Source organism: Topomyia yanbarensis, chromosome 2 (genome assembly GCF_030247195.1).
Source record: "Topomyia yanbarensis strain Yona2022 chromosome 2, ASM3024719v1, whole genome shotgun sequence".
NCBI lineage: Eukaryota > Metazoa > Arthropoda > Insecta > Diptera > Culicidae > Topomyia > Topomyia yanbarensis.
In genome coordinates, this window is record NC_080671.1 from 410068732 (window position 1) to 410083074 (window position 14343).

At 37.9% G+C, this 14343-nt stretch overlaps 1 protein-coding gene across 1 annotated transcript; it reads right to left on the minus strand.

Moving 5' to 3' along the window:
* Nucleotides 1-3165: 3165 nt before the first annotated feature.
* LOC131680878 (cytochrome P450 4V2-like) lies at nt 3166-13869 on the minus strand. The gene is made up of 5 exons (XM_058961593.1): nt 13518-13869; nt 4536-4794; nt 4346-4472; nt 3804-3980; nt 3166-3750 (listed from the first exon to the last, which is right to left on the minus strand). Exons 1-5 carry the CDS (start codon nt 13867-13869, stop codon nt 3166-3168), a joined length of 1500 nt encoding a protein of 499 aa, XP_058817576.1.
* Between the last annotated feature and the right edge of the window lie 474 nt (nt 13870-14343).

The following is a 14343-nucleotide window of genomic DNA, read 5'->3' on the forward strand; positions in this document are numbered from 1 at the left end:
TGTATTACCGCGTGGCTTGCTCGAACAACTCTTTCGCCGGGAACTTCCTCCGGCCTTCCGTTGGCTTCACTCAGATAAACGTGGTCGTATGTTGACGGACGACCGTTCGACACTTCTGAGCCGCTGCCACTTTTCTTCGGAAGAATCTGGCCTTAATTTTGGCTTCCGGAACCAAATAGCTAAGATAATTATATATCTTTAATAAACTGTCGAATTTAATTCACCAATCTGTAACCTCTATGTTAACATCGCTATACTCGACGTGACGAAGGCGTGCAACACCATTTGGAGTCAAAGTACTGCAACACCTAACCATCATTCGTACCGTGATTCTCAGACAGTTCGAGTGTTTTTTAATCTCGATACGGTGAGTGATTAGACGCTTTGTCTCGGTTTAGTTTTATTTTTTTCGGGGTCACATTCCTGTCGATGACTCCTTCCCCGGACGGACAAATGGGTGTCGAATCGACTCCTCCTCCTGACTCAAACAATATCCAGAGCTCTCGGCCAGTTGCTTGGTGGTCTTCTTTCGGCCCAAAACATAATCGCTGAATCTCTTACAGATTTCGAAAGGCCTGAAGGAACGGTTCTCAGCTGTAACCGAATCAACGAACAAAGCAGGCAAACGATATTGCTTGCTGCGATCACATTACGCATGTTTATTATATGTATATTCCAGCATTAAAAGTACAGATTGGAGGCGTCGTGAACGATGAGAGTTGGACATGCGATGATCTGCTGTAGCACGAGGTTGGCTGCTTTACAGAGCACTTACTTCAGCCGGATTTGATTGCAAGCGTTTGCATTCAGTATTAGTCACGTGAGATGGAAAGAAAACATATCTCCAATCAAATTTCTATCGAATTATGTGGATAGTTCGTGCAGTAGGAATGCTGAAAAGTGCAGAACCGTGCAGAAAGTCTGCATGAGATCTCGGCAAGTCCCGCGTACAAACTTCGCGGAGATAAATTAAAACGTTCCCTTTTGTGATGTACCGCTATGCTGTCGTGCCTTTTAACGAAGGCGATGCTGATGATTTTCAAGAGGGTATATCTACTAGGGTTCCTAGAAGTTATAGAAAGAGGAGGATGATTTCCTCTTCTAAACTTCCTTGTAAAGGCCAGAAGGTTTCCCTTGACGGAGCTCCGCAAGTGGCATCTTTTGGAAGCACTGCAACCAATCCGAAGCAAGTAGCTTCCGGTCTCGGATGATTAAGCTCAGAGAAGGAGTTCCCAGCACTTCCTGGAGCATCAAAAACCCCATCTGTTCCATTATTTTAGTTCGAGAATAATTGCAGCACTAGAATTATCAAGCGGTGGTAAAACATGATGATGAGTTATGTTCTACCGTAGACCATGCGGTAGACTTGGGTGCAACGCCCAACTCCTACTCTGCATAAGGCAAAGAATTCTTCACATTTCCTTTCGATCATGCCCATATGAGCCTGCCTAGTTCTAGTTTTCCGTTCTAAGTTTATAACTGATTCGCTCTAGAATACCTATCCGTCTTTCAATTTCATTGCTTTCGTTTCTCTTAGTCTCAAATTTGCCGAAAATAGCCAACAAAATCGATACAGTAGAACCTTGCGGCAATTAAAACATAGTAACAGAATTATCAAGCTTACAGTAAGAATTTTTTTGAAGCAGCTGACTACTAAATAGCACATCCTTGCAACGATTGCATCCTTCGACGAATTACGAATCGAACGAGGTCACGGAGTTGATCACTGTTCTACAATGGAATCGCAGAAGTATCATCCCGAAAATAGATTTTTTTAAATTTTTAATAAATAGTTTCCAATATAAAACCCAACTTCCAGATTCTAATATTATTTGCTTTGATCGAGATACTCTCTACGGAGAAGTGCTTTTGGAAATCAAAAAGTGTTTTCCTTCTACAGAATTAACCTTCCTTCGATAACAAGCTTAGAAGTTGCCGCTTGTAAAAGCAATAACTTCTATCTATATTCCTTCCAACACCGCGGTTGAGCACCGACGGCTAAACTACATCGTACAACAATAGAACAATAGATTTATCCCTCTGCTCGACTTCGCTACAGGTATATTATGCGTGGAAGGTAATTTCTAATCCCCGCGGTAGTGATCATACCAACCGTAGTCTCGATCACCAATGGCTCAAGGCCATCAGAATCAATGATTTTTTCATATGGCCTAACACAAAAGATTGATTGGCGATATACGACAACATCGACTCGATTTCCTTCTACGGAGGAAGATTACAAGTCTTTGGCCGACATGATATTCGACACCGCAATTCAAGCTCAATAGAAACCAGTACCGGGTGCGAACATCCAAAGACGCTCCCTCAATCCGTGGTGAGATAAAGACTGCTCAGATGTATGCGCAGAGAAAAATGCCGCGTATAAAGCCTACCGCGACGACGGGTTACCCGCTAGCTATCGACAGTATGCGATGTTAGAAACGTGAATGAAAAGTTTGATAAAAGCCAAGAAACGTGACTACTGGCACCGGTTCGTTGATGGATTAATGCGAGAAACATCGATGAGCACTTTTTGGGCCACGGCTAAACGTATGTGAAATCTACGTTGAGCCGTGGGCTAGGTTAAGCTAGGCAGGTTGCTACATTCGATACTCCCGAAGGTATCGACGAAATCGTGGTTGAAGGGGATGTAGGTCGTAACTTCATGCGTATGGTGTCCCGACTCATGTCAAACAACCTGAGGATCTCACCCAGTTTGAAGGAATCTCCACGGGTCCAACCAGGACGTTTTGCTGCATGCTGTCTTGGCAGTCGAGAACCTGCCATAAGCGGAAAGCAGGATTCTTCTCTTCTCTGTCATCGTTGTCCACCCTCTCTTTCCTGTATCTGATATTGCTGTTACTAAGATGCTAAAATCAAATCCCAATGAAAATGTCTCTCTCAAAGAAAATAAGTCGTTGATAAAACAGCGAATTGGTGATTGGACAAATAAAACCGTTGAAAATTGAATTGCGTAACGTAGAATAGAAACTTAGTAATTCCTTAAACTGTGCTCAAAAGGCGTCAAATAATTAATTCAACAAAATAAATGTGTGCTGCTCAAATAGGTTTATTGAGAATAGATCTTCTATTTTACATTGGATTCAGAGAAATTTGCTCGGTTAAATATATCTACTGGCCAACAATAAATTATAAGATAAATAATCATTTTTTCACGTTCACCAATCGCACGTTGTATGGAATCGTCAGATTGAGGGAAATTTCGAATTTAAACCTAAAGTCGGAGTATTTTAGATCAGTGTGGATCTCGAAATCCTGCAAAATTCTCAGCAGCATTATTCTCATTGAGTTCATGGCATATCGTGCGCCGATGCAGTTGCGTAGCCCTCCGCTAAAGGGCAGGTAAGCGAAAGGATGGCGCCCTTGGCACGTCTCCGGCCGAAACCGTTCCGGATCGAAACGTTCCGGTTCCGATCCCCAAATATCCTTCCGACGATGTAGGGTAAAGAAACACATCGCAATTATTTGACCCTTCGGTATTCGAACACCGTCGAGTACTATTTCCGTGGCGGTTTGACGTGCGATAAGAGGTGCCACAGGGCAGATACGAAGCACTTCTTTGATGACCATTTCGGTGTATACCAGCTGTTTGAGGGTATCATTGTTGATATCTACGGTGGGAGAATAGAATACTTCATTCATTTCGTTTCGTACTTTCGTTTGGATTTCCGGGTGCATCGCCAGAAAGAGACACGTGTAGGCGATCGTCATGGCAGATGTTTCGGTGGCCTATGGGAGAAAATCACTTTAGATAATTCGCATGCAAATTCGGCGGCACTTACTGTGGTCATGATAGTGTAGAGATGATCAGAAATCTCTTGATCGGAAAAGGTTAAGTCATTTTCTTTTCTTATGGCTAGGACTTCATCCAGAAAATTTAAAGATTTTGTTTTAAATTCATCTTCTTCTACCTCAGTGCCAATCGTGTTTTCAAGCTCCTTACGTCTTTCGATGATTATCTAAAAAAAATCAACTAGTGAAATTTGTTGGCTAATATACACACCTAGAAAAAATCGTGTAAATTTACGTCTCCTGACCATGACATATACGAGCATCAAAAATGACATAGTTTTACGTCTGATTTTAATTTTACATGTCGTTGAATTTTGCGAGTCACGTAATTTTACTTCACATATGGCGTTTGTTTAAAATGTTGAAGGGTGTAATTTTATGGCACTGCGTATGGAAAGTACATCTTTCATGTAAAATTAAACGAAACACGTCATTTGGTCAATTACAGTTTGCTAGATTATGGCAAGTTTGGAATTACGTTAACGATAAAATTCGGATTTTTTTTGGTGTGCAGGTATCTGAAATTACTAACCTTGTCCGTGAACTTATTACAATAATCTCGTGATATGTGTTCTCTTTTATATGCATCACTCATTCGATACATAAATCCCAAATATTGGTTAGTGTTCAAGATTCGTTCTCCCAGCAGATTTTGAATTCTGTAACAAATTTTGCATAAAATGTAAGACAATTGGAATATCATACCGTCACTCGTAGGCTACATTTTAAGATGGTGGGTATATTCTCGCTGACCGGGCAGTTCCAGTGCTTTTCTTCCCATCGTGGTGCTGAAGACCATCTCTAGTGTGCATTCTTCGGTGAACTTGCTAATATCGATGACAGTCTGACCGTCCGCCAGAGATCGCAGCTTCGCAATCATTTTGTTTGCCCGAAAATCCATGATTGGCAAAAAGCTGTTCAACATCCGAGTGTTGAAAGTGGGATTCAAAAGCTTTCGTAGACGGCGCCACCTTTCGCCGGCTGTTGAAGTAGTAGATCATCTATTAGATCATATATTTTTCATTTTTTGGAAGCTTGATCGCACTGTCGATATTGGAAGTATTTTTCTAGTTTGTCAAGTATCATCGCAGTAAAAGTATTAGAATAGCGATTATTACTTCAAGCACTTTCATGATCCTCTTACATTTTTCAGAAAGTAACTCAATGTCATGAACTTAAAAAGTACGGTTTACGTACAGATCGATATGAGAGAACATGTGCTGCAAAAAATAAAGATAGTTCACCAATACAACCATTTCCCACCGGTCGAACATTATCTTTTCTGGATAATCGGTTTAACCGACGCACAGAGGAGTAACTAGAACAAATTCTTGGCCAATAACCAAAATATTTTTTTTTCGATTTTTAAATTAGTTATATATTTTTTACATACCTAAAAGCATACTGCATAATGTGGCAAAATAAAGAGTATGTCAAAATTTGCTAAAGAATTTTTGCATGGATGCAAAATAGTGATATTTTAAGGGATTTTAAATCATTTTTGCCTTTCTCATATAGAAAGGTTATGCAATCACTCTGAAAAACGTCAACCTAATCCCGGCCCGGAGGGCCGAGTTTCATATTCCATTCGACTCAGTTCGTCGAGATCGGAAAAAGTCTGTATGTGTGTGTGTATGTGTGTATGTATGTGTGTGTATGTGTGTGTATGTATGTGCGTATGTGTCAAATAATGTCACTCATTTTTCTCAGAGATGGCTGGACCGATTTGCCCAAACTTTGTCTCAAATGAAAGGTGCAACCTTCCCATCGGCTGCTATTGAATTTTGGATCGATCGGAATTCTGGTTCCGGATTTACGGGTTTCAGAGTGCGGCCACACAGAAATTTCTCATATAAACTATAGGAAAAATTAAAAACAGAATTTTTATTTTTGATGCTAAATGTGTTCAAGGTGCATGAAACGTCGAGATTTGATGCAAACCCGAAAAAAATTTTGACGACTATTCACTTTTTTGGATTTTGGCACATTTTTGCCTTTCTCATATAGAAAGGTTATGCAATCACTCTGAAAAACGTCAACCTAATCCCGGTCAGGGCCAATTTTTTTTTTCGACTCGCATAAGGTTTCTGGATTTTAACAGGGGCGTAGTTGATGGTTTACGGAGAGGGGTTACATCCCCCCTCTACTGTTCACTCCCCTCCTTTAAAAATCTCCTTAAATCACCCCTCAGACCACCACCCCATCCAGCCCTCATACCCCTCCCTTTCAACCCCATCATCTTTAAACCACCACTATATCACAAAGCATACCAATTTAAGCTGGGGAGTCGTTCGTTCATGGGACTTTCGCCCTCCTCACATACCCGCCCCCGCATGACAAAATGAGTTAGCAAGCAGATAACATTGATCTAATGCTGATTAGGCTAATGAAGTATGATATTTTTTTGTTTCAAGTGTTTCACCGTCGACACGTAGCTCATCAAGTTCGTGGCTGGCATGCCATTGTGTATAAGTGCAAAGTGTACTAAGAATGTAATGGACATTTCCACAATTATGTTGAACATAAAAAACCTCCGTGCCATAGTTTAGAGAAATGAGAAAGGCACAATTTCACCGCTAGGTGGATTAAAACAGGTTTTTGTTATGTATCCAGCAAAATCGCTTTCATATGATAATGACTGTGTTAAATAAGACAATATTATAACAAACGTAGTTGAATATAACTATTTGTATAACCTCAGCTTAAAAATAACTGAAAAACAGTGTTGTTGTATATTGAACCAGCTTTAAATAAACCTTTTTTTAACATTTTATTCCAAATTTGAATGTGAAAAAAGTTACATGATACGGCACGATCCGGTAATGTTGCTGAAACAACATTGGAAAACAAAATTCTGGCTATCTAAGAAACATTAAATCTCTTCCGATCTTGTCCTATCCACAAATTCCAAGCGATTTGAAAATATTGATATGTATACTAATTTGAGGTACGCCGAAATGCTGTAGGGCCAAATACTATGTTTCACAGAAAAAAATATTTTGTAATTTTAATTTTATTTTCATGCACATATTTGGAGCATGAATATAAACGTAAATCTAAATTCCACCACAAATCCACACGACTTGTGCTTTCTTCAACGAATTTTATTATAATTTTACACCTGGTTTGAAAATTACAGTTTTTTTAAACGGAAAACCAATGCACTTCAATGTATTTTTTACACGCATATTGCTGTAAAATGAACGACACGTAATATTACACGAATGAACGTGTAAAATTGTATGCTTTTTGATGCTCCAATTGAGTGCATTGATTTTAACGTAATTTTCAATTAAAGTTTCGATTCAATCTTGGTATGTTTACATGCGTATTGATTTACATGTCGTCTAAATTTCATTATTTTTTTGTGTGTTGGCAAAATGTATCTCTATGAATATGTGCACAGGCATCCCTTTTCTTCTTGCTTTTCCACTGACCAACTGCTCATACAACGGGAAAAACAAATGTATTTACAAGGATCACCTCAAAAATACTAGTATTCGGAACGAATATAGAAAATTGACCCCTGCACTGGTAGGTGGATAGATGACAAATTCTCCCAAAAACTAATTATTGTCTATTTTTAGTTCATATTAAGGTAAAATAACAGCAATAGCCGCAATAAATAGTTTTGGCCAGGATTCGACCTCAGTTGCTCCTCTGTGCGACGCAAAAGTGGCTTACAATAATTTTCTCCTTAGCGAAGAAAAAAAATTACCTAAATTTCATCCACTAAGGAGAAATAAAGCATGGAGCGTATACCAATATTTAACTTCAAAACAAAACTGATTGAAACAATAAATCAAAACGCTCTGCGGGGGATGTCAATATTTCCGTTCCAATTCCACATGAAAACTCCTGTATTGAATACAATGCAGCTAATAAGTACTAATGCTTGCAAACCTGTGATAATAATAATAACAAATCAATGCTTTATCTTGGTCAGATGGCACTACTTTTGAGTGTATTACCAAGAATCGTTACAGATTAGCTTCGCACCATTTTGAAAACAAACAAACTGAAACATAACTTAATCTCCTAGCACACCAAAATCTCCGACAAACATCCGCCTTTCCCGAGTCCGCCCGTTCTTTAGAAATGTCCACAGAAGCGTGTAATGTAATGATGCCTTAGTAATAATAAAACGCATTACGTAAATCCGAGATACGATATGAGCTAATAGGTGCATTACCCTACGTACCTACAAACAGCCGAAAACATTTTGGCATATCATTCCAGTCGTCTCAATCCAACGCACAGACTTAAAAATTATTTAATTTATCACAGCGCATACTCACAAGACGCACCCTGCAGTGTTGAACTCAATCCAAACCATCGCTATCCAGTCACATTGAAAATAATCGTGTGTACACGACTCGGACCTATCGCATTTCTATACTCGTTTATGTATGAAAAGTTTCAAATCGCACATCAGAGTGAAATGCACGCGATAAACTTAGCACATAGCAAGGAAACGGGTGCAAGTTGTACTGTCAGCCGAACAGTTCGTACATACACGGTTTTACTGTATACGGGTATAGGTCACCACTACCGAAAATCCATAGCGTCTACCGCTTATCGAACCATCCGAACGTAGTAGTCATGATGTTGCTCGTTTGGCATACAAGCAACGAATGATGCAAACGGACACGCGGCTCCTTTATTTATAACCTACCCGTACTCCACGAGTCACTTAGGTGCTCCTTAATAACGGCTCTGCTGGGAATAGACTGATTCATGTATGAGTGTTTTCACATTTTCTGAGATCTATCCATTTTACGGGGTTTTCAATAGTGTTCTATTGAAATACACTCAGGTTTTTTTTTACGCGGGGGATACGAGCCGCGTAAATGAAAACCGCGTAAATGAAAACCGCGTAAATTTCAAAATCTGCGTAAATGAAAACCGCGTAAATTTCAAAATCCGCGTAAATGAAAACCGCGTAAATTTCAAAATCCGCGTAAATGAAAACCGCGTAAATTTCAAAATCCGCGTAAATGAAAACCGCGTAAATTTCAAAATCCGCGTAAATGAAGACCACTTAAATTTAAGAATCTGCGATAAAGGGAACCTCATTGATGGATACCGCGTAAATTCCAAAATCCGCGTAAATGAAAACCGCGTAAATTTCAAAAACCGCGTAAATGAAAACCGCGTAAATTTCAAAATCCGCGTAAATGAAAACCGCGTAAATTTCAAAATCCACGTAAATGAAAACCGCGTAAATTTCAAAATCCGCGTAAAAAAATACCGCGTAAAAAAATACCGCGCAAAAAAAAACCGCGTAAAAAAAAACTTGAGTGTACATAAATCGTCACTGTTGTGCTATCTTATGACAAGCGTCATTTAGCACATTTCGAGAAAAACGATTTTTAAAGTTTGAGATTGAATATCTGGAATATTATAAATGTTATAAGCAATTCAAAAAAGACAATTTATGCTTCTACCTATGCTGTATTAATATCTCAAATGTTGGGAAAATCGATTGGCTATGTTGCGAGTTTTTACTATAAATGTAAACAAAAGTCGCGCTCACACGTGTCATAGGTGTGCATTGATGACAAAATTTGTATGGCGTGTCATAATCGTGTATGGAAAATTTTCCACAGAAAAAACATCAATTATTAACTTTTATTCATATCTTTGGCTTCATTTGGTCTAGAAACAATCGGTGAGATGCATTTTGAAGGAATTGAGACAGGGAATCTAGAAAAAAATAGTTATTTTTGGTTACAATGCTGCCAAATATACTATATTTCCAATTTAAAATTTAAACTGCATTTTTCTCACAAATCGAGTATTTTTATTTTAAAAATGATTATGCCATTGTGTTCCTCAGATAGTTTTACACAAAAAAACATCTTATACATCTAGATAACTTGAGCAAATCCCCAGGCACAGCCATTTAAAGTGGGGGTTTTTCCGAACCCTTTTCACTTTTTTTAATAAATGCGGATATAGCGTATTACGTAATGTGTTTATTTCAAAATCGAAATTTCAGACCCACTAGGAAATTTTATTCCGGATCAGCCACTGTTTGTGACAAAAATTTATATATTTAGTTAGTTTAATCAGCATTAGCTCAATGTTGTCTTTCGGCTAACTTATTTTATCATGCGGGGATGTGTGTGTGTGTGAAGGGGTTGAATAACTCACAACCGAACCACCCCCAGCCTATCTTGGTATGCCTACTGGGTGAAGGTGACTGGGATGAGAGAGAAGTGGGTCTGAAGAGGGTGTATGAGTTGGTCTTTTGAGGGTCATCTGTTGGGGGCTTGATGGGGGGAACTTGAAGGGGGAAGGGGGCGTCGGAAAGTGTTGTGTGTAATATGGAGGGGGGTCAACCTCTCACCGCATACTCCTAGCTACATCTCTGTAAAATTACAGAAAACATATCTTAGTCAAAAAAGCGTGGCCGGGAGGCGATTGACCATGTTCAAAGTGATTGCATAGCCTTTCTATAGAGGGAGTCCATGAGAAAACGGCCGACCGCAAAATATGACCATTGAATACTTCTGTGCGAAAAAAAACATACACTGAAAAAAGTTATGTAATTTTTCACAAAAAAAGCAAAAAAATTAATTGCAAAAGAAACCCTTTTTTAACTTTTCTATTTCGTTAAAGAGAAAAGAAACATTTTGAATGTAATAGCATGATGGAAAACTTATCGGTAAAACACTTTTTCTAACAATAACTTTTTACATGTTTTTAAATTTCATATTAATTGACATAGAAAACTGTATTTTTATCACATAATTTAATTCTAAGTATCATTTTGAGTCAAAATGCATTTAACAAACATCTTCCAAAACTCAATTGCTGTCGAGACATTTGAAATTGCTCCATTAAAAACAATTAATTCGTGTAATTATGTCCTTTTTAGAGGTTATCCCTTCATAAAATGTCAATAAATAATCTAATATTCATCATTTTAAAGACGTCAAAAAGTGTATTTGGATCATGGAGAAGCTTTCAATATAAAAGATATCCTAACAACAGCTTTTGACATATATTTATAAGTTTATAAATATTTGAAGTAAAAATACAATTTTATCTATGAATATGATTCGTAACGCTGTTTTAAATCAAAATGTAACGAATAGACGTGACATTGTAAGATTTGAGATGAAATCAAAATGAATCTCAAAAACCTGTTTTAATTCACCTAGCAGTGCAATTATTTTTTTCTCGATTTCACGATTTGCACATACATACCGTGAATCGACAGCCACGAACTTGAGACAATTTTTTTTGAAATGTGGTGTTTTCGAAATTTTTTTAAAATTTTGTTTTAACAACTCAATTATTTTATTTTATTACGACCTTTTTATAAGTTATTCACGTTTCTCCATCAACAACAATAGGTTTTTCAAAAGGCCCATAACATTTCCTGTAACTTACCCTTTGACATCAAGGCAATGTTGTAAACCATTTGAAAGCGCCGGATTGACGCTAGCTTCAAAAAGATGTGTATTATAGCAAACCCCTAGTCCTGCGCGCTTTTAAACAATTTTCTCCTTAGTGGAGAAAAAATAGTTTTTGCCTAAATTTTTATCCACTATTGAGAAATATAATCCAATAATATAAAAGAAGCAAAGAATAGGGATAGTAACTAGGAAAGTAGAAAAGAGGGAAAGCCAATAAGCAAATAGGAAGTAAATGAAAATAGAAAAGTAAACACATATTGTAAACAAACTGAGAAGAAAACACAAATGAATAGAAATTGAATATGATAAAAGGAAAATAAAAAATGAAAAAAATAGAAAGTAAGAAACGAAAAGTGAAATATTTTATGTAATAGAAGAAAATGGTAGCAAATAAAAGAACACTAAGAAAAATGAGCAAAAAAGACGAATGGGAATGTGGCAAGATGAAAGAGAAAAATAAGGGTAGCATAAAGATAATAGATCGCCCGTGTTTGTTACTCTGTTATTGACCAGATTCAATTTAGATTGCAAAATTTTCAATACTACCAGCGACCATGTTCGAATACAGATCTTGTAGGTGATGAAGAAATTTTTGTCCGCTACATGCTACTACTAGTGATCGAGGAATCCACTGCATCTCTACATGTATCATTGGAAGAAAAATTTGTTAGTTAATGTGCCGAAAGGGTTATAATGTTATAAATGCTCTAGGCAGGCGACTGCCGAGAATTTAGGAAATTTGTCATTTGTTGTATTAATACGATTCGCAAAATAAGCTACTTGAACTTCGGCTAGCCGACTATGACAAGTTTTGCCTACATTTTATTAATTCGAATATCATTAAATTTTGTGTCTCGCGTCGAATTTCTCGTGTTTTCTGTTGTCTTTTTTCCTGCGAACGTTCAAATAAATCCTACACCCGAAACGAATTTTCTGGAGCGTAAATGCATTTGTTTTCTCCGCTCTCAAACTGTGAGAGAGAAGCTTCCAAATGATTTGTTTTACTCATACTTGCACAATACAATATCGAACCCCATACATACACGCCGTTGGCTGCATTTGAAGAGGTGGTAAACTTATGTCGCTATGGCCTAGCGAGTAAAGAAGCATTTCTAACGAGTAGATGCTTATTGGTTCAGATTCTGATGCTACGCTAGTATTTTTTGCAAGAATTCGTTCCTAACATATACAAAGAAATGAGTTTTTCATATCAATGAGGAAATCGAATAAAACAAAACGCATGCTGAAAGTTCGGCGGCGGTGAGGCAAACGAAATCATCACACTGATCATAAGTTAAAAGCTTACACATGTCATTTACGACTTAGTAAAGAGGTGTTTTTATCGAATGAATGTTTGTAGGCTCCAATCTAGGAATCCAATGACTAAATGTTTTTCCTAGAAGTTCCAGAACATAAGGGAATTGGGTAATCAATCCCCCTACAAGTAATAATAGAATAGTGTTATTACTGAAGCTATTGAGAATAATATTAGAAACAACTTTGTTGAAGACAGTAATGATCTATGTATTTCGGGTTTCGTGATATACTAGATTAATTGCAACAAAATTGAAGAGTTGATTCTCCATTGTTAATTATAGGGGTATTTGTCGCTAAAATTATTTTGTTTATGAAAAATACGCTGTATTTTGTTATAAAATTTCTTGTAATATACTAATGTTGTCTTTATAAATGTGTAACCTAATTACGCCATTTAACTCAGCTCTCCAATGTACATAAAAAATAGTCACTCACATCACTTGTGGTTGAAACATATTGTTCGCTTTCATTTTTTAGTGAGATTTATATGAAATTTGAAGGTCCAATTGATTGATATTATGTGCAACAGCTTACGATAATAATCTCGACAAATATCGAGGAATATCAAATGAAAGGTAATACTTATACTCTGGTTCCACAAATGGTGTGCCCCATCTGATTGGCAATGAACATTATTAACTAAATTGATTAAAGTAGTTAGTGACTTCAGGGGTTCCACCACCAGGAAGCCAGGAAGCGAAAAACACCGTAAGCATCAAGATGTATCAACGAAACGAAATATAGAAATACTCGTCTTAGGAACCATCAGAACCTTAAATATTAGGGTAAAAATTAGATCAGAAGGGTTAGCGTACTGCTATTAACTAAACTGTGTTAGGCAAATCAGTTTAAAAGTTTTCATAAAACTTTGAGGATGTCCGTCTTCGACACACTTCCCCTGAACGATTCACTTCCACGATAATTTTTACATCAGAAAAGCTATCAGCATTTAATACTCACATCCCTCCGTTATTAGTCCACCGCCGAGTCCAACGAAATCGTAGAAAAATGGCTTATCGTGCACATCATTGCTCGTGAGTATCTGCTGCAACAGATCAGGATGGTTGACCAGGACGAACGGCTTCGGACCGAACATAATCTTCCCGAGACGATCGACTTGGGAGAAATATTTCACCGTCAACCAGAAAGCTCGCTCGGAAGATTTTCCCATAAACATCAGAATATGACCGACAATTGGATGCACCGGTAGAACGGTGGGAATTTTGTCGATGTGGCGTGCACCGAAAAATTCCTTCAGAAATTGATACACCAGTAGCACACCGAGAACGGAAAGTAATAACAAGAACAGCATCTCGAACTGTTTGCGATGGACTCGCGGACCGTACTGTTTTGATTGTAGCAAGTGACTGAACTCTTCTGTGCAGAACAATTGCACGGGATGCAATTGAGAATGGTGCAAAACATAAGAACTTTTTTTTTGCCAACCGGTTCCTTGATTGCATATAGGCCTATCCGGGGTGTACCGTTGATTAGTGCAGCGCGGCCTTCGATAGTTCCGCGTTTGCGTCGTTGGAGTCTGCGAAAAAAGTGAAAGTATTCCGGTGTCAAGTGCGGTCAGCTGTAATCGCATGAGATTCGATACCGAAAAACGAGTGACGGATGCCGTTGCAGTTTCTGGATAGCATCAGACTAAATATAGAATGTCGTGCATTGAACTTTAATGGTACGGTGTCTGCGGTATTTCATCAATTATTACTGATTACCAATTGGCAGATGTATTATTGTTGCTGCAATGCTGGTAGTTTTTGGAGGACCACAGGCGTCG

Coding starts and splice junctions, on each gene's coding strand:
- LOC131680878 (XM_058961593.1), bottom strand. CDS start 13,869: ATGCTGTTCTTGTTATTACTTTCCGTTCTCGGTGTGCTACTGGTGTAT. Junction 4,473..4,535: donor TATACCCACCATCTTAAAAT/GTAGCCTACGAG, acceptor AATTTGTTACAG/AATTCAAAATCTGCTGGGAG. Junction 3,981..4,345: donor GTAATAAGTTCACGGACAAG/GTTAGTAATTTC, acceptor GATTTTTTTTAG/ATAATCATCGAAAGACGTAA.